Genomic DNA, 27,445 nt, shown 5'->3' on the forward strand with positions numbered 1-27,445 from the left:
GGCGGGGCAAAGGCAGCGTTCTAGCCCCGCCCCCTCTGTGCTCGGGGGCGGGGGCGGCTCCGCTCTAGCCACCGCCCCCCCGCAGACTCGCTGCTCCGCGCTGAGCCGGCCGGGCTGGGCTCGGGCCGGGAAGATGGCGGCGAGCAGGAGAGTGGGCAAGGTGCGGGGGCCGGGCCGGGTCTCTGGCCCGCTCAGCCCCGCCGGGCTGATCGCCCCGGCCCGGGGGGGCTGGGAGGAAACAGGGTGGGGGCAGGGAGTGATGGGGGGGGGCTGCGTGAAGGGGGCTGAGGATGATGGCGGGACTGGGCTGGGGAGGAGTTGGGGGAGGCTGGGTGAGTTGGGGGGGCTGGGGAGGAGGGGGGCTGGGAGGAAGCTGGGTGAGTTGGGGGGAGGCTGGGTGAGTTGGGGGGCTGGGGGAGGCCGTGTGGGGTACAAGGTAAGGCTGTGGTGGGCGCTCTGCATTACTTTCACTTTTGTTTGGGTGCTCCTGGCTAGCCAGGGGGGTGCTGGACCCACCCTAGGTCTCTGATGGCCACCCCATGGGATGGGGGGCACTCCCGGTCCCACTGTGGCTCCAAAGGCCCGCTGCAATGAGGTTAACCCCTTCCTGTGTCGTCCCCCCGCCCCCCCCCGCATCCCATCACACCTGCCCCTGCCCTTTGCTTGTCATGTGCCTGGAGCCGGATCAAAGGTGCAGCTGTGATCCCTGTGCAAGGGGGGTGGCGGGGTTGTCTCCCACTCTGGTCAGCATCTGGCTGGACCAGATGGGAATAAAACCCAGATTGAAAAAAAACGACTTGTAACGTATCAAAATCACGCTGGTGGGGGTGGGGTGGCTGGACTGACCTACAGAAAAAAGTGGGGCCCTGGATTCCCCTTAGGGCAAGGTGATGGGGGCTGGCACAGAAGTTCACCCTTTGTGCCCTGGCCAACTTCAGACAAATGCCCCACGCTGGCCCTGGTGGTGCCGGCTTTATAAAGGATCCAGGCCAGATTGCCATGGAGGGGGAGCTGTGCAGGGATGGGGGAGGAGGGGATTCGGGACCAAAGCGGGGATGAAGCAGGAGGAAAGGAAGCAGTTAATTTTAGGAGCAATGTCTAGTGCCAGGCAGGTGCTTTCACTTTCTATAGCTGCTGCCTGGGAAAGTCCCTGGCTGGTTTCTCGGAAACCAAAGGTGCAGGGTGAGGATGGATGCGGGCTGAGAGTGACCTGATCTGGGAGACATCCCGCCTCTTGGAGGCACGGGGAGGGGAGCCCTAGAGTAGGGTGAGGTGGGGGGGACTGGGTAACCCTCCTGTCCCTGGGAGTGAGGTTGCCCCACTAGGGGAGGGGAACTGCTAGGTTGCTAGCAGCAGGACGCTCTGTTGTTTATTTGCCTTTGGGAGCAGGAAGTGAGTTTGCCCCGCCCTCCAGTTTCAAGGCGTTTCTGAGAAATGTGCCTGATTCTGGGCCAGCTGCAGAGATGGGCAGAACCCAGCTCAGCCCCTGGTTGCTGTGGCCCTGTTGTGGGGCGAGGGAGGGTGTCTCGCAGTGGTGCCAGTTGCGGGAGCTTCAGGGGATGGGTGAACGCCGCCCCAGGGGTGTTTGCATTTGCTCCGTACTCCCCAGAGCCGGGGGGCCATGGCCGACCACTTTTAAGCAGTGATCCTGTACTAAATCAGTGCAGCTGCTGCCGGAGCAGTGCTCATATTTGCCCCGATTGCCCCTCCGTCCTGACGGGAGGGTGGCCAGGTCACGTTTCAGCAAGTGATGTTGCAACCTGGCGCACAGGGTCACAGTACCAGTCAGATTTGGCCTGGCTGCCCCTCTGTCCAAAGGCTGTGGTTCCCGTTGGCCGTGGTTCCCGGCCAATGGGAGCTGCAGAGTCAGCGCCGGGCGTGAGGACAGCACACGGAGTTTCCCTGATCACCCCTGTGCCTAGGGGCCACAGGGGCATGCTTCCGGTTGCTGCGCAGAGCCGACCAGACTTTTAACAGCCTGGCAATCCTCCACCCCGCGGGCCAGCAAGCGGTGCCGTGGGCCGAAGGTTCCCCACCCCTGAGTTAGACCCTGAGCATGCGAGCAGGATCCAGCCTGCCAAGCACCTCTGAGAGAGAATGGTAGATGCCCGACCGCCTGATGTCCCATCTCCAGCTGTGGCCATCCCTGATGCTTCAAAGGAGAGAAAAAACCCTTCCAGAATACATAGAGAGAAATCCCTTCCTGACCCCTGCGGGTGGCTGTGGCTGAAACCCTGAAGCATCAGGAACACAGGACATAAACTGGAACTGAGCCCCAGGGCTGCTGAACCCAGTCCTTACCATCACAAGCAGCCTTGTCATACAACTGCACTTATACATTTACCCAGTGGAGGGGGTGACAAGCAGGTTCCTGGTGTGTGTGTGTGTGTCAGGAACTGGAATTCTCCCCTCTCCCACCCCTGAAGAAAGCTCTGAATTGGTGCCACTGGTGCTTTGGTTTGTGCTGCTACATGGGGGTGGATGAGGCTTGCTGGGGAAATGGGAATCTGAGGCCTATTGGGGTGACAATTTTAGGGAGCAGAAGGCTGGGGCCAATTGGGGGGCAGCTCTGAGGTGGGGGTGGTGCGTGGTCACTGATGGTTCGTCTCTGTCCTACTGCAGGAGCTGGATGACTTGAAGAGGTCTGGGTCCCGCTGCTTGAAGGACATTGAGGTGGACGACACCAATGTTCTCCTGTGGAAAGCGCTCCTGGTACCGGTGAGTGTGGGGACTGGGAGATGGGGGGGAGGGGTGTCAGAAGGGGCTGCATGCCACAAGGGGGTCTGTGCTGGGTTCAGATGGGGGGAGCCCCCAGTTCTCCCCAGGGATCAGTGTTTGCTGGCTCTGTAGCTTCCTGCCCTCTCTCTCCTGCCCTATGACCAGGACAATCCTCCCTACAACAAAGGCGCTTTCCGAATCGAGATCAGCTTCCCAGCCGAGTACCCCTTCAAGCCCCCCAAGGTCACCTTCAAAACTAAGATCTACCACCCCAACGTGGACGAGAAGGGGCAGGTCTGCCTGCCAATCATCAGCGCTGAGAACTGGAAACCCGCCACCAAGACAGATCAAGGTACATGCCCCCCTGCCGCACGTACACGCCTCCAGGGAGCTAGAGGGGATGTTGCCCAGAAGCGCTGGGCCTGTGGAGTCTGGGGGGTTACAAGGGTGGCAGTGATGTGGCTGCAGGGGTGAGTGAGGATGGCGGCATGCGGCAGTTTGTGTGGCAGGACCAGTGCGGGTGGGTGAGGCTGTTATTCTGTGAGGTAGGTGGCAATGCCAGGGGGAAGCATGGGTGGGTGAGGCTGGTACCCTGTGGGGTGGCTGGGGGTGCTGGGGCCAGTGTGGGGAATCAGGCACAATCTGCCCTGCTCCGTGCCGTGCTGACCCCCTCCTTGCCCCTCTGTGCAGTGATCCAGGCCCTGATCGCGTTGGTGAACGAGCCCGAGCCGGGCCACCCGCTGCGTGCCGACCTGGCCGAGGAATTCACCCGCGACTACAAGAGGTTCCTGCGCAACGCTGAGGATCACACCCGCAAATTCAGCGAGAAGCGGCCCTGCGAGTGACCCTGCTCCTGCTCTGGCACCCCCTGCCTGCTCCTGGTGGGGAAGACTCGCTGTCCCAGGCAGGGGTGGTGCCTATGCACTCAGTGGGTGAAGTCTAGTGAGTGGGTGGGGCCAAGGTGGTCCCTCCCACCATTGCATGCTGTCATGGCGATGCATCCCATGGAATTCTGGGGCATGTGCCCCACCCCTGCCCGGACTAAGGGGGGACCCAGCACCTCACGGTAACACTGTTGTCACTTGTTGGAGCCCTTCAACCAAGAGGGGGCACTGAAGCCCTGGGGGGGTTTGAAGTTGGGTATGTGGGCTTTCCCCTTCCCTTCATTGATTGACTCCTTTGCTCACCTCGTCTTCACTGGGGGGCTCCCAGGCCTGCCAGGAGTGGTCGGGCCGAAGGCCGCTCCCTGGGCACTGAGCTTTATGCCATGAACCCCATTGCCACTGTTGATCTTGTTTTGGTTTTTTGCCTGGCACTTTAAAACCTCAGCGGCAAAGACCGGAGGGGGGAGAGAGCAGCCCCAAATGCCTTCCCTGCACCCAGCCCATGCAGACAGGAAGAGATACCTGCAGCTGGGCAGGTGATTGGGGCTGGGAGAGGGGAGGGGGGTATCAGGCTGGAGGGTGATTCTGGGTTGTAATAGTGTGATGAGAAATGTTTTCTAAAATAGCCCCTTTGTTTGTCGGCTGGGGGGGGTGTGTGTGTTGTGTGTGTGTGTGAAATAACTTCCTTTTTCTGATCAATAAAAATGAACCGTGATCCCTCTGCTCCCATGTGCCGATCCCCCCTCGGATGATTTCCCAGGCAGCTGCCTTCCCTGCCCCACCGTGGTGTGGGGCCATTCCCTGGGGACCTCGGAATATCTCTAGACTCTTTCTCTTTGAGGTGGGATTGGAGCAGATGCCCTGAGGATGAACCATTCTGATCTCCCTCCTCCCCCCCACCCCCTGCTCTGCACTGGAGGGGAAGGGCTCTGGGTCCTGTCCCAGCTCCCTGGGCCAGCCTGTTCCCATGGAGCCGGGTGCTGTTCCTAGCCAGCTCCCCCCAGCCCTCCCTCCCGTTCTCCCCAGTTACCATGGGCTGGCTTGAGGGTCAGACCATGGAGTTGCCCAGCTGAGAGCTGCCAAAGCCATATGGGTGACCCTATAGGGCCCCCCAGACAGCACGGGGAGGGAAGCTGCATTCCCAGGGGACATAAAACTGAGGTCTTTGTGCCCATTAAAAATCCCACAGGCGGGTGTGTCAGAGCCCCTGCCAGCTTGAGTGATCACACCCTGCCTCTCTCTCTCCTCCCTTGGTATGGTCCACTCCTCCACTTCCTGTCCTAACCGCAAGTCACCTCAGGGCCAGCTCAGATGGCCCTTGAGCAGTTGCTGCCTTGTGCCCTAGACCTGGAGGAAGTGACTGCTGTTGGTGCCGTCATCCGTCTGCACCATCCATGTTCTAGAGCTAGCAAGACTTTGCCACCAGAGGGCAGCACAGAGCTACGAGGGCTGTAGTTACGGGCTGGAAGGGGGTGGGGGTCTGTGCTCAAGCCTATGACTTCCAGGCCCTCTGCGGGATCTGGCAGCTTGGCGGAGCTGAGTCAAGGCCCAGAGCAGAGGCCTGCATTTGGACAAGGCCCTTCAGAGCTTGGAAGATCATTGGCACCCAGCTGGGTGTCACATTGGCACCAGCAGGAAGGCAGCCCTGGTTCACTGTCACTTGGAGCTGGGCAGCTGCTGTGGGGGTAGCCCTGAGTGCGGGCGCTTGGTTCTAATGGACCCTGGAAGTGCCAGGAGAACCACCCCTGCTGTGGCCAGCCAAAGACGTGTTCCAGGCGCCCGCTGCCAGCTTGGATCCACGAGGAATGCTGGCCCCAGCCCTATGGTGAAATGTGCTCATCTGGCGTTGGCGAGGAGCAGAGGCGACTTCCTGCTGCTGATGGGCATCGCTCCTGTCTGGGCTGCAGCCACAGCCACATCTGTTGCACCCTGGCCGAGGAATGTGGCCGGCGCTGATGGAGCCCTCGACCTACCTGAGCTAACCACAAGAAACCGCCCGGCGTCTGCCTGAGCTTGGAGCAGTTCTGCTTTACTTTATCTGTCAGGGTCTCGTGTGCACACATGAGCCGTGGGCTGGGAAGGGGGCAGGCAGGAGGTGGCTGTGAACCGTTACCAGCGGAGGAGATGCCACTTTGGGGGAGAGCTCCAGGACAGACCTGTTGGGAGAGGAGCAGCAGGTGTTGTGGGGGTCGAATGCCTGGGGGGGGGCAGGGGGCCTTGCTTCAGGAACTCTGCCTTGGAGGGGTCCCTGCCAGCTACCACACACCCCAGTGGGGCATTGGTGGCGCCTGTTGGAAGCTTGCTCAGCCTCAGCCAAGGACTCCGGGGGCTGGGAGAGCGGGCAGGGGCGAGGACCGGGTATCCTGCCCCTAGCTGGTCTGTCGAGCAGTGGGCTACACCGCCGATCGTTGGGCACGAGGCAGAACCAGGCTTGGGGGGGAGGGGCTCTGTTGAAAAGAGGCCACTGGAAAGAATCTGTTATGACCCCCCCGCCCCATGCCTTCTTCCTTACCTTGGGCAGGGGAGAGAAGATGCCCCTGGAGCTGCCCTGCCCTGCCGGACCCCCCCACCTCATGGAGGGGACCGCCACAGGGGCGGTGCTCAGGAGGTTGGGGGAGGGAGGGGATAGCTCCTCCCCATCATGCTGTGGGGTGGGGGGGCAAGGCTTTTCTCCAAAGCAGGAAACCCCCTCCCCACCCATGCCCATTTCTGCCCTGCCCCCATGGGAGTGTTCAGACATATGCGCCCAGCTCAGCCAGGCGCTGGGCTAGGCTGACTGGGGCAGGGATGGAGGTGCCCCATCCGGCATGGGCCTGCAGAGAGAACACCCCTCCCCTCTCCCCCCAACCCGTGATTTGAAAGGGGCCATGGTGATGTCCTGGTGGGGTTGAACTCTGGGCCTTGGTGAAGGTTCTGAAGGGGCCGAGGTGGGCGCAGCACCCCATCCCCCCATGGCTAGCCCAATCTGCCCCTCTGGGAGGAGGTGATGCCCAGGCACTGAGACGTCCCTTGCTCCCATGTGAGCAGTGAGAGGGAGGATGGAACATGTAGAGTGCTCCCATTCCCGGCACCACCCCCTGCTGTTCCTCACCCATGCCCCCGTGTGCCAGGCTGAATGTCGGGGCGGCCCATCCTCACCCACGTCGCCTGGCGCGCTCTCTGCTTCCCCGGCCAGCTGCTCCCCCCACCTCATTTCTTCTTGGTTTTCACCAGCCCCTTGTCCACCAGGCTGCGGTACAGCTCCTGGACGTAAGTGTAGACACACTTGGAGTCTGGGACGCTCATGCGCACCATGTCCTCCACCTCCAGCAGTGGGGCGCAATCGGCATGCTGCCTGCGGGGCGAGAGACCAGGGGTCAGCACAGCAGCGCTGCCCTCGGCCAGGGCGCTCGACTTGGCCCCGGGGCCCTTGGTTTGCTCTATGTGTCCCCTGGGCATGGCTGTCCCACTGGCCTCCCCTCCCTCCTGTCCCAAGCCATGGCCCCTCTGCAAACCAGGCAGTGTTTGATGCCAGTGGGCAAAGAGGAAGTGGCCCAGGATGTGCCTGTCGTGAAGGGAGGGGACCGCGGAGCTAGTGCCCTAGAGAAGGGCTTGGTGTCCAGTTCAGGCTAGAGGGTGCATCCCTGGAGCTGCTTCCGGGCCTGTCCCAGCAGGACCGTGCCCTGGCCTGGTTGGGTTTGGCTGCGTGGCTGGGCCCGTGCTGTCAGGGTCACTGAGCTCTGGGCTCAGGGAGTTTGGGGACGAGGGCAGAGCTCCCAGGAGCCACAGGGTGGCCAAGCTGCAGAGGGAGTACCGCTAATTAGTGAACAGCCTCAATTATTGGATGCAACACCCAGCCGGGCCTCCTACTACACCAGCTGACATAAGGTGGGCTGCTACACCCAAGCCCACCTGGGGTCACAGCACCTGCTGCTGGGGAGGATGGGGCTGGGCAGTGCAGGCTCCTCCCCCTCCCTGGTGTCACAGCCCCACCCCTACTGGGCAATTGCAGATTCCTACTCTGCCTCCAAGCCCCATGTCGGATGTGTGGCAGAGGCCCTTCCCTGGGTGGGGCTGGGTGCCTGGGCATTGGGGGTGGGGTGCACTCACTCAGCAGCGGCAAAAGCCAGGGCAAAGTTCTCCCTGCGGTTGGCCGGGTCGAGGGCCGCGTAGTCGAAGGCATCAGGGAAGAACTTGTGGATGAGGGCGCAGAAGGCCAAGCCGCTGCTCCAGCTGGAGGAGAAGTTCTGGATGTCCACGTGCTGGCAGCCAGGCAGCAGAACAGGGGCACAGGGAGGGAGAGCCAATCAGCCGCATGAGCACTGGGTGGGCCTTCCCTCCCCCCCGCAGCCTCTTTGTGGGCACTGCAAGGTCTGGGGGTGCCCGCCCTCGTGGGCTGCCCACCCCTCCCATGCACTAGGAAGAAAGGCTGGGGCAGAAAGCTGGTGGCTATGTTCTCTGGCCGTCTCCACAGTGGATGGGTGGCAGCGCTCTGCCCAGCATGGGGGAGGCCTGCCTGGTGCAGGGGGGCACTCTCCATGTTGTAGTCAGCACTTGTGACCCCGGGCCTTGGGGCAGAGCTGCTCACCCGGGGATGGTAGAACCCCCCCCCCCCCATGCTGTACCCCTTGGGCCAGCCGCCTGCCCCAATGCTTCCCCTTGCCATCTTCCCCCCGGGCCAGGTCTAGTCACCCCCACGAAGATCCGGGTGGCAGTGTGCCCGGCTGGCTGTGCCCCTGCTGAGTTATGAGCATGGCAGGCACCCTTGGGCCCCCGCCCCTTCCATCTGACATCCCTCAATCCCCAGGGTCATTGCGGGAGTGTGTGTGTGTGTGGGGGGGCTAGTGTCTACTCTCCCCCGTACTAGGGCCTTCTCTGTGTCCGAGGGGAGGAAGGCTACAGAGCAGGCACCACCTCACCCTTGCCAGCCTCTCACCTCATAGCCGCGCGTCTTGGCACGACACCACTCCAGCAGCATGTTCTTGATGGTGTTGGCACCTCCAGTCTTCTTGATGTTGGGGGCCGGGCCGCTGGCTGCCCTGCAGGGGGGATGGAGGGGCCGGTGTCACAGGGAGAAGGGACAATGCGCATTCTGCTGCAGAGCCCCAGAGCTGGGGCAGTGACTGGCCAGGTCCCCTCCCTCCCCCATCTCTGGGCCTTCCCCCTCTGTCCCACCAGCCCCCTGAGCCTGCACGGGGCCAGGAGCTGAAGGGGTTAACCCCCATGGTACCCTTGGTGCCACAAGAGCTGCCCCGAGCGCTTTATCCCTAACGTCCAGGCGCAGGGAGTTCCACCGGTGACAAGATGCCGCTCCCTACACCCTCTCTTGGCGTGTTGCTTTTTAATGGCACTGAGCACCCCTCATTGGTTGACTGACCAGGGCCTATCCTCCAAGCTCCACCCTCTTGTGTGTAGGCCGGCCCATTCGTAGCCCCAGGGGGGAGGTTAATAGGGGATTGCGCACCCCCCAAATTTCTCCTCAAGGGCCTTGCGGGACTGGGCCCTGGGTGCCAGGCGGGGTCGGGTCAACTCCCTCCGATCCAGCGCTGGTCTCTTTGGCTTCTCTTTGGGGGGCGCAACTCCTTCAGGTGCAGGGCTCTGCCCGCTGTCCTGCTGGGCTGTCCCTCCAGTGCTGCAAAGAGATGGGGAGTGGATCAGAGAATGGGCCAGGAAGAGAGGGGGCGGTGTGCTGTGGGGGGTGGTAGGATCTCCCTTCCCCTGGCTGTGTGCCTCCACCTCCCTGCCTGGCACCAGGGGCAGGAGTCCCTTATCCTGGTACTGGGGCCCCTGCGGGTGTTCTCACCTGGTGCTGCCACCTGGAGCGGCTTCTCGGCCTTGGGAGGCACCGTCTGAAAGGAATTTACAAAGTTTTGACATTAAAAACAGTCACCAAAGTGGGCTCAACTGAGTATCTGAGATTGGGGGGCTGTGCTCGGGGGGTGACCCTGTGTGAGTGGGAGTGGGACTGGGGGGGCTGTGCTAGGGGGGCTATGGTGAGGGGGTGTCCCCTCCCTATATTCTTCCCCCACCCTCATTCCCCGATTCAATTGGCCTTACCCGGCTGGGGGGCCCCAGTCTCCTTCCCAAAGGCAGCGTCCCCTGTGGGGCTGGCCAGCCCCTCGTCGGGGGAGCTAGGTGCAGGCTCACCCCACTCCTCCTCCTCGCCCCCCATCTCTGGGGACTGCGGCTCCTCTGAGGTGCTCCCACCACGCCCCTGGGAGGGAACAAAGTCCTTTAACAGGCCCCTGCCCCCCAAATCCCAGACCCCCGCTGCTGGCCCCGGCTCCTGTCCTCCCCCACTATGGCCTCCCCGCTCCCCCAGGTGGGATTTGAACCCACCTCCCCTGGGGGGTTACCACTGGGGCTGAGTCCCGCAGACCATCCTGAGCCCTGGGAGCTGCTCCCTGCGATGGCCTGGGCATGCTTGTGCCCCCATGGCATCAGGGAGGGCACGTGGGCACCCGCAGCACCTTCCGGGCAAGCTGGCTCCCTAGGGAGGTGTGTGGGGGTTTCCCTCCCCCCATTGCCCCATCTGACCCAAAGGGACACTCACCTCTCTTGCCACGGCACCGCTGGTCCTCTCGGCTTCAGCCCCTTGCATCTCTGGCTCGGCCCCTCCAACCCCGTCCTGGGGCTCAAGCCCAGACCCACCTACTGCTTCTCTCTCCTCTGCTCCAGTCCCCTGCCCCTCCTCTGCCCTCTCCTCTGCCCCAGCCCCAGAATCCCCTGCTCCACCAGCCTCACCGCCCTCCTTAGCATCTCTCCCAGCATCCCCTGCCCTGCTGGCCTCACTGCCCCACTTAGCATCACTCCCAGAATCCCCTGCTCCCCCTGCCTCACCACCTCCCTTAGTATTGCTACCAGAATCCCCTGCTCCCCCTGCCTCACCGCCCCCCTTAGCATCGCTCCCAGAATCCCCTGCTCTGCTGGCCTCACTGCCCCCCTTAGCATCACTCCCAGAATCCCCTGCTCCCCCTGCCTCACCACCTCCCTTAGCATTGCTCCCAGAATCCCCTGCTCCCCCTGCCTCCCCGCCCCCCTTAGCATCTCTCCCAGCATCCCCTGCTCTGCTGGCCTCACTGCCCCACTTAGCATCACTCCCAGAATCCCCTGCTCCCCCTGCCTCACCGCCCCCCTTAGGATGACTCCCAGAATCCCCTGCTCCCCCTGCCTCACCGCCCCCCTTAGCATCTCTCCCAGCATCCCCTGCTCTGCTGGCCTCACCGCCTTCCTTAGCATCGCTCCCAGAATCCCCTGCTTCCCCAGCCTCACTGCCCCCCTTAGCATCACTCCCAGAATCCCCTGCTAGCCCAGGCGCAACGTCCCCCTTAGCATCACTCCCACAATCCCCTGCTTTGCTGGCCTCACCGCCCCCCTTAGCATTGCTCCCAGAATTCCCTGCTCTCCCCTTCTCCCCCAGCCCATCCCCACCCTGAGCCGCCTCCTTGGCTCCACTTCCAGCCACCCCTTCAGCCTCCTTAGCTGCGGCCCCAGGCTCCTCTGCTGTCAGCCTGGGGCGGAGGGTGCCTTCCTGTGCCTCCATCTCTGGAAGGAGACAAGAGGCATGTGGGTCAGATAGGGGCAGCAGGGACCTGGATCGGGGCTGTGAGAGGCCCCCAACTGGCCTGCCCGGGGATTGGCCTACCAGATCCCCCCCAAGGCTCTGACTACCCCCACCCCTGAGCCCCACCATTGCCAAGTTTTGGGGGGGGACAGGAGGCATCCGGTCGCCCTCTGCTGGCCATACCATGGCATTGTCGGGCCTGCGATGGGGAGCTTACATCAACTCCAATGCAGTTCTTTTTCTCGGGGGGGGGGGGGGGGGGGGAAGAAGGGAATGCAGCCTGGGGGAGAGATTGGGGGACCATAGTGTGCAGGGGGAGGGAGAATGGGGGGCACAAAGATGCCCTGGTGGGGGGGAGAGGAGAATGGGGGTCATACAGAGCCCCTGACATGGGGGACAGACTGGGGAACCCTGGTGTACGGGGGGAGGGAGAATGGGGGGCACACACATGCCCTGGTGTGGGGGAGGGGAGAATGGGGGGCATACAGAGCCCCTGACATGGGGGACAGACTGGGGAACCCTGGTGTGCGGGGGGAGGGAGAATGGGGAGCACACAGATGCCCTGGTATGGGGGAGAGATTGTGGAAACCTGGGAGGAGAGGAAATGGGGGCACACACAGCCCCCGGTGGGGGGGGAGCTGCAGGGTGTCCCTGCAATGGAGGGTTGAACCCAGGGACCTTGTGGGGGGGGTATGGAGGGGTGCCCCTGCTTCATGCAATGAGCTTGGCCAACACCAGCGAGGTGTGACTATGCAGTAAATACCGTAGGACCTACCTAAACCCAGGAGAGCTGGGGAGGCAGCCGGGGAGAGAGCCCTTGGGGCTGGCTGTGCTGTCAACCCTTTCAAGTGGAATAGGAGGCCAGGCTGGATAATGACCCTTTAAAGCAAGGTGCCCCACCCCCCATCCGGGGGAAACAATCTCCAGGGCCTGGAACAGGACTCTGACTCAGGCACCAAACCTGCAGTGGGGGAGGGCACCTTGGGGAAGGGGCAGGTGACCCCCTCCTCAGCAGCTAAATATACCCCTGACATTTACCGCTCTGCCAGACCCAGGGAATGGGGGACTCGCCAACCGCGGTCCTGCCACCCCCCCGTGGTAAACTGCCTGCAGCCCCAGGCTTCTACCCCAGCTCTGCCAGTGCTCCTCTATCTTGACCCACCACCCCCTGCTAGCCCAGCCCCGGGATCCCCCCAGTGCCTCTCAATCCCAACCCACCACCCCCTGCTAGCCCAGCCCCGGGATCCCCCCAGTTCTTCCAGTGCCCCTCAGTCCCAACCCACCACCCCCTGCTAGCCCAGCCCTGGCTCCCCCCAGCTGTGCCAATGCCCCTCAATCCCACCCCACCACCCCCTGCTAGCCCAGCCTTGGGCTTCCACCCCAGCTCTGCCAGTGCCCCTATATAGCGACCTGCCACCCTCTGCTAGCCCAGCCCTGGGCTTCCACCCCAACTCTGCCAGTGCCCCTCTGTCCTGACCCACCTCTCCCTGTTATCCAGTCCTAGGCTCCCCCCAGTTCTTCCAGTGCCCCCCAATCCCACCCAGCTGCCCCCTGCTACCCAACTCCCCCAGTTCTTCTGGTGCCCCTCTATCTTGACCCACTTCTCCCTGCTAGCCCAACCCCGGGCTCCCCCCAGCTCTGCCAGTGCCCCTCAATCCCAACCTACAGCCCCTGTTATTCCAGGCCTGGGCTCCCACGAGTTGCCTTTGATTCAGATGGTCTCCCCCAGTGCCTGAGAGAAGAAAGGGGGTTGAGGTGATTCTGGGGGATCCTGAGCCAAGGGCAATGGGCAGTGGACCCTCTCTGCACCTTGAGCCCCATAAGCCAGGGCAGGGGGTGTCTCCAGCCTGACCAAGCTCCACCTACCGGAGGGGTTCATTCAATGCCCCACTTCCCACCCTCCCCACTCTGGGCCCTCCCTGGAGTAGGGGTGCTGGCCAGGGCTGCACCCACCTGCTGGCTGCTCCACAGGGCGGGCTGGTTCTGGGCTCGGTCCCCGTCTGTCCCGCTTTTTGTGTCACCGCCCTTGGCACAGCCCCCTCCCGGGGCAGCGCAGCCTATTTTTACCAGGAGAGGAACAGGTGCCACTTTCATTCATACTCCTCCACTCTGCCAGCTCCCCTGGTCCTCTGCGGGGGCGGGGGTAGGGGGAGCTCCACTCTCCCAGGATCACATGGGTGAGACCCCCTGGGACGAGCCTGAGGGGCTATGGGGGGACCTCACCAGGCAGGAAGTGCAGCCACTATCTCTGGCAAGGGACCCTTGTGCTGAGAGGTAGCAAATGGGGGGTGAAGCAAAAGGACAAACAACCACAGAGGATCCCACCCTGACAGGACCTGGAGTCCCTCCCTTCTCCAGCTCACGGTACTGCCCCTGCTCCGGGGGCACCAGCCATCCAGCTTGGCACCCCGGGGCTGGAGCTAACAGAGCCATGGTGGGCTGCAAGGGGTGCCCAAACACTGGGCAGGGTCCCCCTCCTGAGTCCGTGAGATGCAGGCGCTTGGCTGCTGGAGCATCAGGGATTTGGGGATCGCTCCCCACTGCCCAGGCAGCCAATCAGGAAGGAGACTACCCCCCTCCCCCATCCTCGTGAATGTCTCTGTGGAGCATCCAGGCCACTCGATGTAGTACTGGTCTGTCCCCAGTGCAGCTCTGGGGCCTGGCATGCCAACCCAGCCAGATGCTGGGGCACTAGGCAGTCACGTGGGCATCATCCATGGGGCAGAAGGAAAAGACGGGGTAGATCCCACCTAATCCAGGCCCCTGGGTGGCTCCCCTGCAGCCGTTCCCTGCCTCCCCTGGCATCTCAGGCTCAACTGTGGCACTGCCTCCTTTCTAAAGACAAAAGCTACGTGCTCCAGCGGGTAGAGCTGGGAACTAGGAGTCAGGAGAGCTGGGTTCTGTCCTGATTCTGAGCTTGGGCAAGTCCCTGCCTCGTTCTGTGCCTCAATTTCCCCGTGTGTAATATGGTGGTGGGGTGTGACAATCCGGACACACACACTGACTAGGACGAGCTGCCTGGCTCTGTTTAGCAGGTGGCTCAGACCGTCACTGGCTCAGAGGCAGAGGCCCCTTTCCACGTAAAATCGGCAGTAGAAGAGACAGGCACCACCACAGGGACACTGAGCCCAGGGCATTCATAAGCAGTGGGCAGGTGGTAAAACTGGCAGCCAGGGTAGGGCATGTTCTTGTGATGTGTTTGGGGGGGTGATCAGGCAGGGCCTGCTCCAGCCCCGCTGGCTGTGGGATCGGTCCCAGGTGCCACACTGCAGTGCCGCCGCTTCTCCCAGGGGCCCATGGCGGGAGGTGCTGCCTGGGGTCAAAGGGAGAGAGTGGCTGGTGGTGCCCAGCATGATGGTACAGGCTGTGTCTGGGCTCTGGCAGCTCTGCTCCTGTCCTGTTCCTGCTCCAGGTACAGCGGACTCTGGAGGAATACTGCAAATAACAGCACAGCCCCACTGTCTGCTGGCCCCCACTGTGATCATCCCCTACCCCCTGATCCCCAACATCCCTTGTCACTCCACAGCCCCACTGCCTGACAGCCCTCACAATGAACCCCCCGCCGCCTGACAGCCCTCACAATGAACCCCCATCCCCCACTGCCTGACAGCCCTCACAATGAACCCCCTAGTCTAGGCTCATTAGACATCCTAGCTTGTCTAGCAACAGCTAGATCTCCATGGTAACATGGCTGTGCCCATCATCCCGTTGCCCATCCGGTATGTTCTAGCCTAGGTCCTTCACCCGCTCTATGCTCTAATTGGGTTCCCCGCCTTCCTCTGGCGTCAGCTCCTCTCCGCTCTAGCTCCAGTCCAGGCACATCTCTATGGTTTGGAACCGGCCCCTCTAGTCTCCTGCCTCGTTCCTCCCGCTCTCTTGCGGGTAACTCTGTGGTAGCTGAGTCCGCCACATACCGGAAGTGGTTCTCTTCCCCCCCCCCCCCAACCGGACTCTATGGTACCTTGGAGGAGAGAGGAGCCCATCATGCCGGAAGCGCCTGTTCCCGCGTGTTTCCGGCTGGCGGGGGAAAGTCACGTTACACCCAGGAAAAAGGGGCCGGTGTAACTTCGGGGAGCTGTTGAGCCCTGACCGCGGGGCTCAGTGATCGCCCGAGGAGCGCGGAGGGTGAGGGGTCCCCGCACAGAGCCTTGGGGGGGGGGTCAGCTCTGAGGCGTGGGACGTGCCCCCCCCCCCCACGGTGCCCCCCCAGTGCATTGGCTGGGGTCGGTTGGCCCGGCTCGGCAGTGGCGCCCCCTGGGAGTGTGTCGGGGTGTCCGCACTGGGTGGGGGGCTGCACTGGGGAGTGGAGTTGCCGCCCTGGGGGGGGACTGCACTGGGGGGCTGCCCTGGGAAGTGGTGTTGCCACCCTGGGGGTGTGGGGTACTGCACTGGGGGGTGGGAGTGGCAGCTCTGACAGGCTCTGTGTGTGTTTCCAGGAGCAAGTCGCTGCCTCCCGCCCCAAACGCCGGGGACTCGGTGCTCGCTCGCGGTGCGATGGATCCGCTCAGGGCCCAGCAGCTGGCAGCTGAGCTGGAGGTGGAGATGATGGCCGACATGTACAACAGGTAACGACCCCATTGCGGCTGCTCCTTGTCAAGGGCAGGGTCGCAGCTCCCCAGAGTGCGGCGTGCTGGGGTGTCATAGGTTTGAAAGCCAGCGGGGACCATTGTCTTCCTCTAAATTGGAAGGAGTCTGGTGGCACCTTAAAGACCAACAGATTTATTTGGGCGTAAGCTTTCGTGGGTAAAAAACCTCACTTCTTCAGATGCAAATTGGAGACAGTCACAAGAATAATTAAAGGATTAGAAAATATGCCTCCTAGTGAGAGACTCCAGGAGCTCAATCTCTTTAGCATAACCAAAAGAAGGTTAAGTGATGATTTGATGAATTGGTAAGTACCTACGTGGGAAACAGATATTTAATAATGGGGTGTTCAGTCTAGCAGAGAAAAGTCTAATATGATCCAATGGCTAGAAGTTGAAGTCATGGGTTGGGATTGAGAGGAATTGGCAGAGCCCAGAACTGCAATAGCAAGGGCTGTGGATTGGGATTCAGGGACACTGGCAGAACTGTGGGCAGGGTGTGGGGGGAACTCAGGGCTGGGATAGTAGAGGGGTCTGTGGGGAGGAGGCAGGACTGGGGTCACAGGGGCATCTGTGAATTCTCATGCTCTCCCCCTCTGTGGCCCAGAATGACCAACGCCTGTCACCGGAAGTGTGTCCCGCCCCACTACAAGGAGGCAGAGCTCTCGAAGGGGGAGTCTGTGTGCCTGGACCGCTGCGTCTCTAAGTACCTGGACATCCACGAGCGCATGGGCAAGAAACTGACGGAGCTTTCCATGCAGGATGAGGAGCTGATGAAGAGGATGCAGCAGGGAGCGGGGCCAGTGTAGGGACTTCCTCTTGAACATGGACAGCCTGCATGATTGGCCCAGTGGCCCCACCATTGCCTTCCAGACTCAACCCTGTGCCCCCCCATCAATAAAACCTCTGCAGTTGTGTATGAGCTAGGTCTTTGCCTGCAAGGACATTTCAAAGAGCTGGGGCTGGGATATACCAATGGGATGTTCCGCTTCCCCCTCCCACCCCTGCCTTGCTCCATCCCCGAGTGGATAGGGTCCCAGTTCTACCCTGTCCAGCTCACCTTCCCATTTAGCAGGCCAGTCCAGGGGGGGGGCTAAGAGCCCCGTTCTGTCTTTTTACCACTTCATCGGAGGAAAGGGTTAATCGAGGTCAGTTCCTGCATGGGGAGCAGTTCTGCCGGTGGCCAGGTTGGCATCTGGCTGCTTTTTCCTCTGAGAGTACCCCAGTGTAGCTCTAGGGGGCGCTCTGCAGCCGGAGCAGGGGCATATCTTCCTGGTGCTCTGTAAACAGGGCCGGCTCCAGGCACCAGTGAAGGAAGCAAGTGCTTGGGGCGGCCAATAGAAAGGGGCGGCACGTCCGGGTCTTCGGCGGTGGGTCCCTTAGTCCTTCTCTTCCTCTTTGAGCTGCCGCCGAAGAGGAAGTGAGGGACTGAAGGACTTGCTGCCGAAGAACGAAGCAGCGCAGTTGAGCTGCCGGCGAGGTGCTGCTGATCGGCTGTGGGTTTTTTGTTTGTTTGTTTTTCACCACTTGGGGCGGCAAAAAAGCTGAAGCTGGCCCTGGCTGTAAAGCTCAGCTCCCCTTTTGCTGTGCACACTAAATTCCCTTGGCACGTTCTCTGGGATCAGTATGTGAATGGCAGGGTCCTGATCAAGTCTGGATAACCTCCCCTCCCCTGCAGTTATCTTTTCACTTCCATTCCCAAACTCTTAGTGGAAGGATGTCACTCTTCCCCTGTAATCACCTCCCACCCCAGAGGTGGCTGCAGATCCATGCATGCCTGTGTGAAGAGCTTGTCTCTTATTTCAACCAACTCATCCTGGCAAGCACAGGTGGCTGATGGTGCATTTTGTGCCCACCAGGGGACGTGCTGCTCCCTGCAGAGCCACGTGGCCCTTAATAACCATGTTGGTTTAACAGCTCCGGGCTGTGGTACATGTTTAACAATCCAGAATCTTAATTGGGTTGTTTCCCTTCCTTTGTCTCATTCAGAGTGCTGACCGCAGGTTAATTACATGGCAGCTCTGTTTTGCCAGAGGCTGAATTCTCCCATTCCAGCTACTTAGAGATCAGAATGGGATTAAAAGACACCAGCTGGGAGTTATTTTTAATTTGCCTGACTTGAGCTTTTGAAGGTTTTGTTCATCTTGGCTGGGTGGTGGCCTCTCCGTTTGGGAAAATGCTAGAGGAATGGGCTGTAATAATGAGGAGTCAGAGATTATAAAGTCAGAAGCGACAGCTGTGCTTATCTAGTCTGATCTCCAGGCCTGAGGACTTCCTTGAATTAATTCCTGGTTGAACTAGCAGATCTGTTACAAAAACATCCCATCTTGATTGAAGAATTGTCAATGACGGAGAATCTGCTGCAGCCCTTGGTAGATTGTTCCCGGGGTTAATTCACCTTGCTGGTCACATTTTGTGCTTTGTTTCCACTCTGAATTTGTCTAGCTTCAACTTCCAGCCACGGCCCCTTGTTAGATCTTTGGCTGCTAGGTTGTGGTAACCCCTGGGGGCTTCCCAGATGTTCAGGAAGGGATAGTCCAATCCCTACTTTGATCACGGTCTGCAGACAGACAGACAAACCGGGCATTCATAGTGGTAGCAGAAGCAGCCTTGTTTGCACACACCCCTTTTTCCCCTTTGTGCTGGGGACGGGGTCAGGTATGGAGCTGGGGTGGGGCAGGAGCGGAGCTGGGGACAGGTCAGGGCTGGCTGGCCCTCCCTCACTGTCCCCTGTGGGGGCTGGCCTAGCCCACTGTGCCCCCCCCCGAACATCTAGGGGCTGTGCCCCACAGTTTAGAGACCTCTGCTGTAGAGGAAGGGGGCTAAGCTGTACTGTTGTAAGGCACCTCTCCATTCTGAGGGTGGTGCTGGTATAACAATACTGGCAGCCATGTGGCTGTGGTTATTCTCTCCCGGGATGTGTAGGAGCTGGCCTAGGAGGGCAATAGCCGTGGGCAGGAACAGGGAAGGAGGCACAGCAGGAATGATGCCAGTGTTCCCCAACCCCTTCACAAACCCCACCGCAGCGTTTAACCCTCTGGCATCCAGTGGCGGGGAGTTCCACAGGCTGTCTTGGGAAGGACAGCTGCCTGTTTCCTTGCAGTTAATACCCTTGAGTGTCTCTGATCACAGGACTGGGGAACTGACCCCCTATAGCTCTTAAACACGGTGACGTTCCCCTCTGGAGTTATCTGGACTGGTGATCTGCTAGGTCAATCAAGTCCTTGACTCTGGGAGCCAGCCTTACCCTGCTCTGCTGTGAGAACCCCCACTCCTGGGCTGTTCACACACAGCCTCTGGCATGTAAGCTGCTTGGATTGTGCAACCGAATGACACTAGCCAATATCTCCAGTCCCAGACACAACCCTAGGAACCTCTGTCTTGCAGCGTCCAGTTCTGCCCGCTGGATGTTGCAAGCTTATATAAGTTTGTCAATTTAACAAAGAAATTGATATGTACCAGGCTTGTTATCCCAAGGGGAGTTTCTGACATGCTTCAAACCAAACGCACTGCTTCAGGTAGAATAAACAAAACAAATGTATTAACTATAAAGATAGATTTTAAGTGGTTATAAATCTAAGCAGAACAAGTCAGAGTTGGTCAAATGAAATAAAAGCAAAACGCATTCTAAGCTGATCTTAACACTTTCAATGCCCTTACAAACTTAAATGCTTCTCGCCACAGGCTGGCTGGTTGCTCTTCAGACAGGCTCTCCCCTTTGATCAGCGCTTCAGTCACTTGGTGGTGATGGCTGTAGATGTAGGTGGAAGAGAGAGGAAGAGCATGGCAAACGTCTCTTCCTTTTATCATGTTCTTTCCTCCCTCTTCGCTTTGCCCCCACCCCCTTCAGAGTCAGGTGAGCATTACTCGGAGTCTCTCCAAGCAAGGTTGAACAATGCCACTGGTGTGGCCTCATGCAGGTGAGTCATTGCATTGTGGCCCCCTTGCTGGACAATGGTTGTTGATGATTGTTTGACACCCCACCTGGGTCTTGGTTACTTTCCTTGCTGTTGCCTCTGGGGAGCTAATATCTGGCTGATTCCCCCAACTTACAGCATGTTTTGGTGACAACCATACTACACAATCCTCATCACTTCATATGCATTAATGATATACATATATGGATAGAGAAATGACTTTCAGCAGATCATAACCTTTCCCCTGATACCTTACAAGGCATCTTTTATACGTAAGATCACGATTATATGAAAATGAGGAAGGTGGGGGTTACAGCACGCTCCCCCCTAGGCATAGAATGTCACAAACACCTCCTTTTATGTTGCATTGTTACCCAGTGGGGAAAAAGGACAGTTTGTTCTCTGGACAGGCTGGGAGACATCAGTGTGAATGTTATGTGGCTGCCTGAGTGGGTCATTAAAAAGGAAGAACTGGCTGAGGGTGGCCCCCTAAGACAGCAAATCCACTCACCAGGACACGGACACCTAGCAGCCTGTGCCCCAGAGGGGAATGGATTTCCCCACCGCTCAGCAGGGAGGCTGAGCAAACCCCCCAGCTGGAGAACAAAGGGCTGGGAAGGTGGGGTTAGGAGCTGGCTGTGGGAAGGAGTCGGGGCTCTCACCTGGGAACTGACCACGGAGGTCAGACTGAGACAGAGCCTGAACAGAGGTGTTCACCGCAGCTTGGCTGGGCTCTGGGCGGAGCAGGACGGACTTGGGCCGGGCTTTAACCTTCATTTCTCTGTGCTCACCTACGGCCCTCCTGTGCAGCTGACTGCTGAACCCGGCTGTTTTGACAACACTGAGTGTCACCACAAATACGTAATGAGGGGCATTAAGTCTGTGCCGGGAGTCTGTCCCAGCTGGGCTTACTGAACTGAGCTCACAGGGTGAGGCAGGACGGTCAGTCACAGGAGGCGGTGAGGCCCAATGGCCTGCCCTTAAGGAAGGGTGAGACCCTTTGGGGGTCTGGCACACTAAAGGGTTCCTCCAAGAGACTGTTCCAAAGCTGGGGGTGTAGCACCGATTCTGTGGATCCACATCACACAGGGACAGACACACACCATGCACAACCACACACCATGCGGTGTCACACACAACCACAGATACCCCATGCACCTACACAGGGACAGACACACACCTTGCACAGCCACATACAGGCTACCACAACCACACCAGGCACAGCTGCACATGCACAACCTCACACACAAAGCCACATATGCATGTTTACACATAAACACCATGTACAACCACCCACCGTGCACAACCACACACACACCCACTCTCCATGCACAACCATACGTACACACACACAATCACATGCACAGCTATACACACACATGAATGTGCACATGCAGCACAACCACACAGGCCGGCCAGGGGAGGGGGCACCTGTGGGTGGCACCCGGGGAGTTAAAGGTTGAGCTGTAGCTTGTGTTTGCGCAGCTGGACTCATCACAGCAGCTAAAGGCTGGTCAGTGGCCAATGAGAAACTGGGAGGGGGGAGGGCTCCAACTGCACCAGGGGGCTGTGGGAGACATAAAGGGAAGAGTGAGACACCCCCCCCCCCCAGTGTGATCCTGATGCTTCTCAAGGGCAACCCACACTAGTGAGATCCGCCTGCTGCCAGTATATGCTCCAGCCAACCTGGTCTTTTCCTCTGTTCTCCCTGCCCCACTTTCTTCTCTTCTCTTCTGTCCCATTTGGAATCTCCACTCTGTTCTTCCCCACATCCTTCTCCCTCTGCTCTCTCCCAGTCTCTCTCCTCTAACCACTCCTTCCTTCTCTCACTCCTTTTTTCAGTTCATTCTTTCCTTTCCATCACTCTTTCTTTCTTTTTCTTTCTTTCTTTCTTTCTTTCTTTCTCCTTTTAATTTGTTCTTTCTTTCCTTCTCTAATGCATTCTTTTATTTCTATAGTTCATTCTTTAATTCTTTTTCTCACTCATTTCTTTTTCCTTTGCTTTCTTTCCTTAATCCTTCTTTCTTTCATTTATTCCATCTTTCACTTGGTTCTTTCTTTCCTTCTTTAATTCCTTTTCTGTTTTGCTCATTCTTTATTTCATTCTTTTTTTTACTTGTTCATTCTTTCCTTCTTTAGTTCTTTCCTTCATTCCTTTGTTTTTTTCTAACATTTTTCACTCATTTTTCTTTCCTTCTTTAGTTCATCCTGTATTTTGTTTCTTCCGTCTTTTGTTCATTCTTTAATTCTTTCACAGGAGCATAAGCATGGCCAGACTTGGTCAGACCAACGGCCCATCTATCTCTGTGTCCTGTTGTCCAACAGTGTTCAGTGCTTCAGAGGGAATGAACAGAACAGGGCAATTATCAAGTGATCCTTCCCCTGTCATCCAGTCCCAGCTGCTGGCAGTTGGAGATCTAGGGACATCCACAGCATGGGGTTGAACCCTTGACCATCTTGGCCAATAGCCATTGATGGGCCTATCCTCCATGAACTTACCTAATTCCTTTTTGAACCCAGTTGTAGTTTTGGCCTTCATAACATCGCCTGGCACCGACTTCCACAGGTTGACTGTGCATTGTGTGAAAAAATACTTCCTTTCCTTAGGTGACCCCTGGTTCTCATGTTATGCGAACACTTCCTTATTCACTTTCTCCACATCAGTCCTGATACTATAGACCTCTATCATGTCCCCCCTTAATCGTTTCTTTTTTAAGCTGAACAGTCCCAGTCTTTTTAATCTCACCCCATATGGAAGCTGTTCCATACCCCTAATAATTTTTGTTACCCTTCTCTGTACCTTTTCCAATTCTAATATCTTTTTTGAGATGGGGAGACCAGAGCTGCCTGCAGTATTCAAGATGTGGCCGTGCCATGGATTTACATAGCAGCATTATGATATTTTCTGTCTTATTATCTACCCCTTTCCTAACGGTTCCTAACACTGTTCGCTTTTTTGACTGCCAGTTCACATGGAGCAGATATTTTCGGAGACCTACCATGATGACTCCAAGGTCTTCCTCGAGTGGTAACAACTTATTTAGACCCCATCATTTTGGAAAACATAATCTCAACTCTACATACAATGTGCATTATTTTGCATTTATCAACACTGAATTTCCTCCAATTCGTTTTTGGCTTGTTTTTTCTTGAATTCATTCTTTTTCACTCATCCTTTCCTTCTTTAGTTTGTTCTTTCATTTCTTCTCTTTCATTCATTCTGTAATTCTTTTGCTCATTCTGTGTTTCCTCCTTCAATTTGTTCTTTGTTGCTGGTTCTTTCTTTAATTCATTTTTTCACTCATACATTCTTTCCTTCTTCAGTTCGTTCTTTCTTTCATTCTTTTTGTAACTCACTCTCTTTCCTTCTTTAGTTTATTCTTTCATTTCTTCCGTCTTTCATTCTTTCTTTAATTCTTTCACTGATTGTTTATTTCCTCCTTCAATTCACTTTTTGCCTGTTCTTTTTTTAATTTGGTCTTTTATTCACTCTTTTTTTGCTCATTCGTTCTTTCAGTCTTTCTTTAACTTGTTCATTCTTTTATTCATTCTTCCATTCCCCCTTTATTTTGTTCTTTGCCTCTTTAGCTCCTTCATATTTCCTTATTCTTCATATCCCTCTCCTGGCTCTCTCTCTCTCGCACATACATTCAGAGTTGATGCCCTTATAAAGCAGACTACACATGCTCTTTTCACTTCCTGCACTGCACACACAAGCGCTCTTCAACTCCCGCTCAGCCGTTTATAACCCCAGCTGTTGGCAAACAGCAGGCAAAAAAACAAACTGCTTAGCCAGTGGCTTGAGGCAGAGGGAGAGTTTGCTTGATCTCTCCTTGCCTCCGGATCACCGAGCCCCCGGCCCAGACCCCTTTCGCCAGGAGGGTAAGTTTGGGGGAGAGCTGCCAAGGGGGAGCGGTGGCTGGGGACGGGGCCAGCTGGGCCAAGGGAACTGGAGTGTGTCACACGTGTGTGACTGGGGCAAAGCGATCGTTGTGCAGCCCACGTGGCAGGGCAGCCAGGCCAGGCGCAGCCCAGCCCTGTATTGATTCTGGGCTATTTTTGGGGAGGGGCAGGGCCATGTGGCTGGCTGTGCTGGAGCAGGAAGCGAAGGTGAGGGGGACTTGCGGAGGCTGCTGGGTGGGGGGAGGCCATGCTGGAGAGGGGGCTTGAGTGGATTACGGAGCTGGGACGTTGGAGGGATGGGGGCTCTGGAGGGGAGACTCCTGCGATGGGGGTACCCCAGAGTGCTGTCAGCTGTCAGAGAAGCCTGACATGAGAATCCTGGCAGCTGCGGCCCAGTACCTCCACTCCCGCCAGGGGGTCGTGGGACAGCGCAGGGGCAGGGCAAGCCCCTCGGGGCTGATCTTCCCCCAGGGCACAAATCTTTGGCTGGACCATCCCCCTGTGAGGGAGCAGTGGGGCCCCTGGCCCTTCCTCCGGGGGGCTATTCCCTTTTGAAACCATTTCCCCCCCTAAATTCCTCTTTCTTAACCTTCTCTCATCCCACCTTTGGAGCTTTGCAAACTCAACAGAGCCCCAAACATTTTATCTCCCCTTGGAAATGAGCCCCGTGTAGGATCAGCCCCGGGCCAAGGGCAAGCCTGGGCGGGATGGTGTGGTTTCCAGCCCCATGTCGCTCCGGCCCCTTCACTCCAGCTTCCAAACTTGTGCCTCATTTCAGGGAGCGCTGCCCCACTCCCCCACCTTGGTCTCCTTCACAGTCTCTGCCCCCAGCCCCGGCGGGGGGGTGCCTGGCTCTGGGATCGGGTTGCTCCAGCTGGATTGGCTGTCGCTTTCCTCAGTGCTTAATTTGTGCCAGAGCTCAATTTCCCCCAGTGCTTAATTTGTGCCCTGGCACCTTCGGGCTTGGCAGTTCATGGCCCCCCACATCGCTGGGCTTGGCAGTTCATAGCCCCCGCATCGCACCTCTGAGTTTGCCTTGTCAGTTAAGAAAGCAAAACAATTGCTTGAGCCCCGGCACCTCTTTCGTTACAAATCAAGCACTGGCTTTCCCATGTGAAATCCCGTGTTGGTATTTCAGAGAGTCACAGATCCCAAGGCCAGTCCAGCCCACTGCGACCAGCTCGTCTGACCTCCAGCTGCCCTGACCGAGTTCGTGTTTGAACGAGAGCAAGACCAGGTGGGTGAGATTACCCCGCTCATTGGACCAACTTCTGTCCAGTTTTCCAGCTCTACAGAGACCAGCACAGCTACTGTGACCCTGCAAACACGGCGGAGCTAGAGCAGATCTAGAAAAACAGTCAGTCTCCATTTCCTGCCCAGGTGGACTAGCTCTCCCGGCCCTGGTGGGTGTTTCCCCGGCCTCACTCGTAGCATCTGTGACTTTCAATAGGAGGAAGGATGGCCCAGGGGTTAGGGTGCTAGCCTGGGACTGGGTAGACCTCGATTCAGTGCCTTGCTCTGCCACAGACCTGGGGCAGGTCACTTGGCCTTTCCGTGCCTCAGTTTCCTCATCTGTACAATAGGGATAATTGGCTGGTCTGTGTGAGGATACAAAGGCATTGAGGGGCTGAGACACAATGGGCCAGGTAAGTCTCTAAGACAGATGGATACTGTGCTGTTTACTCCCTCTTCCAGACTGGTATGGCAGAGGTTAAATAAGACCAGATCCCTGCAGCCCCACCCTCCTATGCTTTGCCATTTATTTAGAGAGGGGAGGGGCAAGGAGAGAAAGTGGGAGGGGGCAAGCAGGAGATGGGAGGGGCAAAGAATGAGCCAGTCGCTCTGTGTCCCCAGCCCGTGGAGCCGGGATGGCGCTGACGCTGCAGCAGGCGTACCATCGGCGCTGGTGGATGGCGTGCACCGCCATCCTGGAGAACCTCTTCTTCTCCGCCGTGCTGCTGGGCTGGGGCTCCCTGCTTATCATGCTCAAGCATGAAGGCTTCTACTCTAACATGTGCACAGGTGAGAAGGGCGGGGCACAGAGAGAGTGGGAGGGACCAAGCTGGAGAGGAGAGGGGAAGATCAAAGAGAAAGTGGGAGGGGCCAAACATGAAAGGGGAAGGACAATAACATGGGAGGGGCCAAGCAGGAGAAGGGTGGGGGGTGATATGAGGCGTGGAGGGCAAAGGGAAGTAATGGGAGTGGGCAATCAGGGGATGAGCCGATATTAGGAGGGGCGTGGCCAAGCAGGGGAGGGGTGGAGCCTGAGATGGGGTGGGTGGAGCCACGGGAAGATGTTGGAATGGGCACGTGTGGGAATGTGGGTGTATCTGGGGCATGGCCAGGGCTCAGACCCTGCAGAGGCTCCACAGAGCTGGGTTCCTCCCCAGATCAGCCAGGCTGGTCCTGGCCCCTCGTCCCAAGTGGGTGGGACAGGCCCTGCGGAGTGGATGGGTCTGACAGGGTCTGGGTCGCTCTGCCTGCCACGAGAGACAGCCAGCCACACACAGCCTGGAGAGGGACAGACGGACCTGTGGGAGATTGACGGGCACCATGCCATTGGCGCCTCCCACCAACCCCAACTGCTTAGGGCCAGGCCCCCCTCAACGGGCCCCGGGCACTGATGTACCCGTCTGCCCCGTGCCAGGCTGTGCTGGGACTCATCCTGCCTTGGCCCCCCTGACACCCACCCCATGGGGCTGCAGCATGCCCATGGACAGGGTGACAGCGAGACCGGCGCTTGGCACAGACCCCACCAGGTGTGGTGCCATACAGCATTCCTGAGCCAGGGCTGGGAGGCTGGAGACCCTCAGGGACTCCTCTGCCTCACCCCTGCCCCCAATGGGATCCCGCTCCCCGCATGGGAACCCCTGCCCCTCCCATCCCCCCTTGCCTCCTGTCCCCCCATGGGAACGGTCAAGGCTGAATCCCCACTCTGTCACTCCGAGTGCAGAAATCAGGGGCAGCTCTATGTTTTTTGCTGCCCCAAGCACGGCAGGCAGGTGGCTTTTGGCCTGCGGGAAGTCCGCTGGTAACGTGGATTCGGCGGCATGCCTGCAGGAGGTTCACCGATCCCGCGGCTAGCCGCCGCCGAAGCCGCGGGACTGGCGGACTTCCAGCAGGCATTCCGCCGAACTGCTGCCCTCACGGCGACTGGCAGGCTGCCCCCCGCAGCTTGCCGCCCCAGGCACGTGCTTGGTGCGCTGGTGCCTGGAGCCACCCCTGGCAGAAATGGGGGCCCGCATGGATTTTAAAAATTAATATTGGCCACTCCAGGCTTGTATTAAACTCCCAAGATTACAGCTTTTCTCTGACCTTGGCTTGGTAAATGCTGCCACCACCCAAATGCAAAACCCCCCTTTGAACCCAGGAAGGAGCACTTGGGAATTCCTCCCTGTGGGGCACCCTCAAGCCCTTTCACCCCCACTCCGGGGAAGAGCTGAGAAAGAAAACAAAGGAAATTAGCTGTGGCTACCAGCTAATTAAACAACCTGCACAAACTTTTTTGGACACCAAAAATCCAATCCTGTTCTTAAACCAGGTACATTTTATTAAAAACAAAAAGGGAAAAAAATTACATCTGGAACTTAGGCTTTTTGCTAGATCTTAAAAGAAACAAGTATACAAATCAAGCACCCAAAACAGCTTTCTTGGGGGTTCAGCTTAAAGGTTTCAAGCAAACAAAAGCATCCGGGATTAGCACAGAGGAGATCCACAAGCCAAAAGGAAGAAAATAACCTGATCGCATCTAGCTAAACACTCTGATCTACTTACACATGTGGAGTTCAGAGAAGTAGTTCTAGGCGTGACCTGATGATTTGTGATCATACCTGGCTTAGCTGCTGATAGCACAGCTGCTCTGTCCCTCCAGCCCAGAGAACAACAGACAAAGGCAAA

At 58.2% G+C, this 27,445-nt stretch overlaps 4 protein-coding genes across 7 annotated transcripts in view; 3 read left to right on the forward strand and 1 right to left on the reverse strand.

The window, feature by feature from the left end:
- The first annotated feature begins 5 nt into the window (after positions 1 to 5).
- UBE2L6 (ubiquitin conjugating enzyme E2 L6) lies at positions 6 to 4,317 on the forward strand. The gene is made up of 4 exons (XM_005294950.5): positions 6 to 160; positions 2,623 to 2,718; positions 2,884 to 3,070; positions 3,409 to 4,317. Exons 1-4 carry the CDS (start codon positions 134 to 136, stop codon positions 3,561 to 3,563), a joined length of 465 nt encoding a protein of 154 aa, XP_005295007.2. The 5' UTR covers positions 6 to 133; the 3' UTR covers positions 3,564 to 4,317.
- A 1,298-nt stretch (positions 4,318 to 5,615) lies between these two features.
- Positions 5,616 to 13,256, reverse strand: SMTNL1 (smoothelin like 1). 4 transcript variants are annotated; one of them, XR_006175043.2, is made up of 9 exons: positions 13,099 to 13,255; positions 10,135 to 11,126; positions 9,639 to 9,795; positions 9,385 to 9,430; positions 9,046 to 9,213; positions 8,518 to 8,620; positions 7,692 to 7,843; positions 6,741 to 6,936; positions 5,616 to 5,758 (listed from the first exon to the last, which is right to left on the reverse strand). XR_006175043.2 is itself a non-coding variant. In XM_008171718.4 (9 exons), the coding sequence occupies exons 2-8, from the start codon at positions 11,122 to 11,124 to the stop codon at positions 6,792 to 6,794; spliced, it is 1,761 nt and encodes a 586-aa protein (XP_008169940.3). In that variant the 5' UTR covers positions 11,125 to 11,126; positions 13,099 to 13,256; the 3' UTR covers positions 5,616 to 5,758; position 6,791. The 4 variants fall into 4 exon arrangements, 1 of the variants encoding a protein (XP_008169940.3); XR_010600360.1 differs by having other exon boundaries at positions 6,694 to 6,936; XR_006175044.2 differs by lacking the exon at positions 13,099 to 13,255 and adding an exon at positions 11,921 to 12,225.
- Positions 13,257 to 15,110: 1,854 nt separating this feature from the next.
- Positions 15,111 to 16,650, forward strand: TIMM10 (translocase of inner mitochondrial membrane 10). Its single transcript, XM_005294949.4, has 3 exons — positions 15,111 to 15,270; positions 15,582 to 15,710; positions 16,336 to 16,650. Exons 2-3 carry the CDS (start codon positions 15,640 to 15,642, stop codon positions 16,535 to 16,537), a joined length of 273 nt encoding a protein of 90 aa, XP_005295006.1. The 5' UTR covers positions 15,111 to 15,270; positions 15,582 to 15,639; the 3' UTR covers positions 16,538 to 16,650.
- A 6,643-nt stretch (positions 16,651 to 23,293) lies between these two features.
- Positions 23,294 to 27,445, forward strand: part of SLC43A1 (solute carrier family 43 member 1) — a 31,626-nt gene continuing 27,474 nt past the window's right edge. The window contains 3 exon segments of the mRNA XM_008171716.4: positions 23,294 to 23,527; positions 24,687 to 24,785; positions 25,403 to 25,570. Of these exon segments, the coding sequence (XP_008169938.3) occupies positions 25,417 to 25,570 (154 nt within the window). The 5' untranslated portion in view covers positions 23,294 to 23,527; positions 24,687 to 24,785; positions 25,403 to 25,416.

The sequence above is a fragment of the Chrysemys picta genome, chromosome 4 (assembly GCF_011386835.1).
Source record: "Chrysemys picta bellii isolate R12L10 chromosome 4, ASM1138683v2, whole genome shotgun sequence".
Lineage (NCBI taxonomy): Eukaryota > Metazoa > Chordata > Testudines > Emydidae > Chrysemys > Chrysemys picta.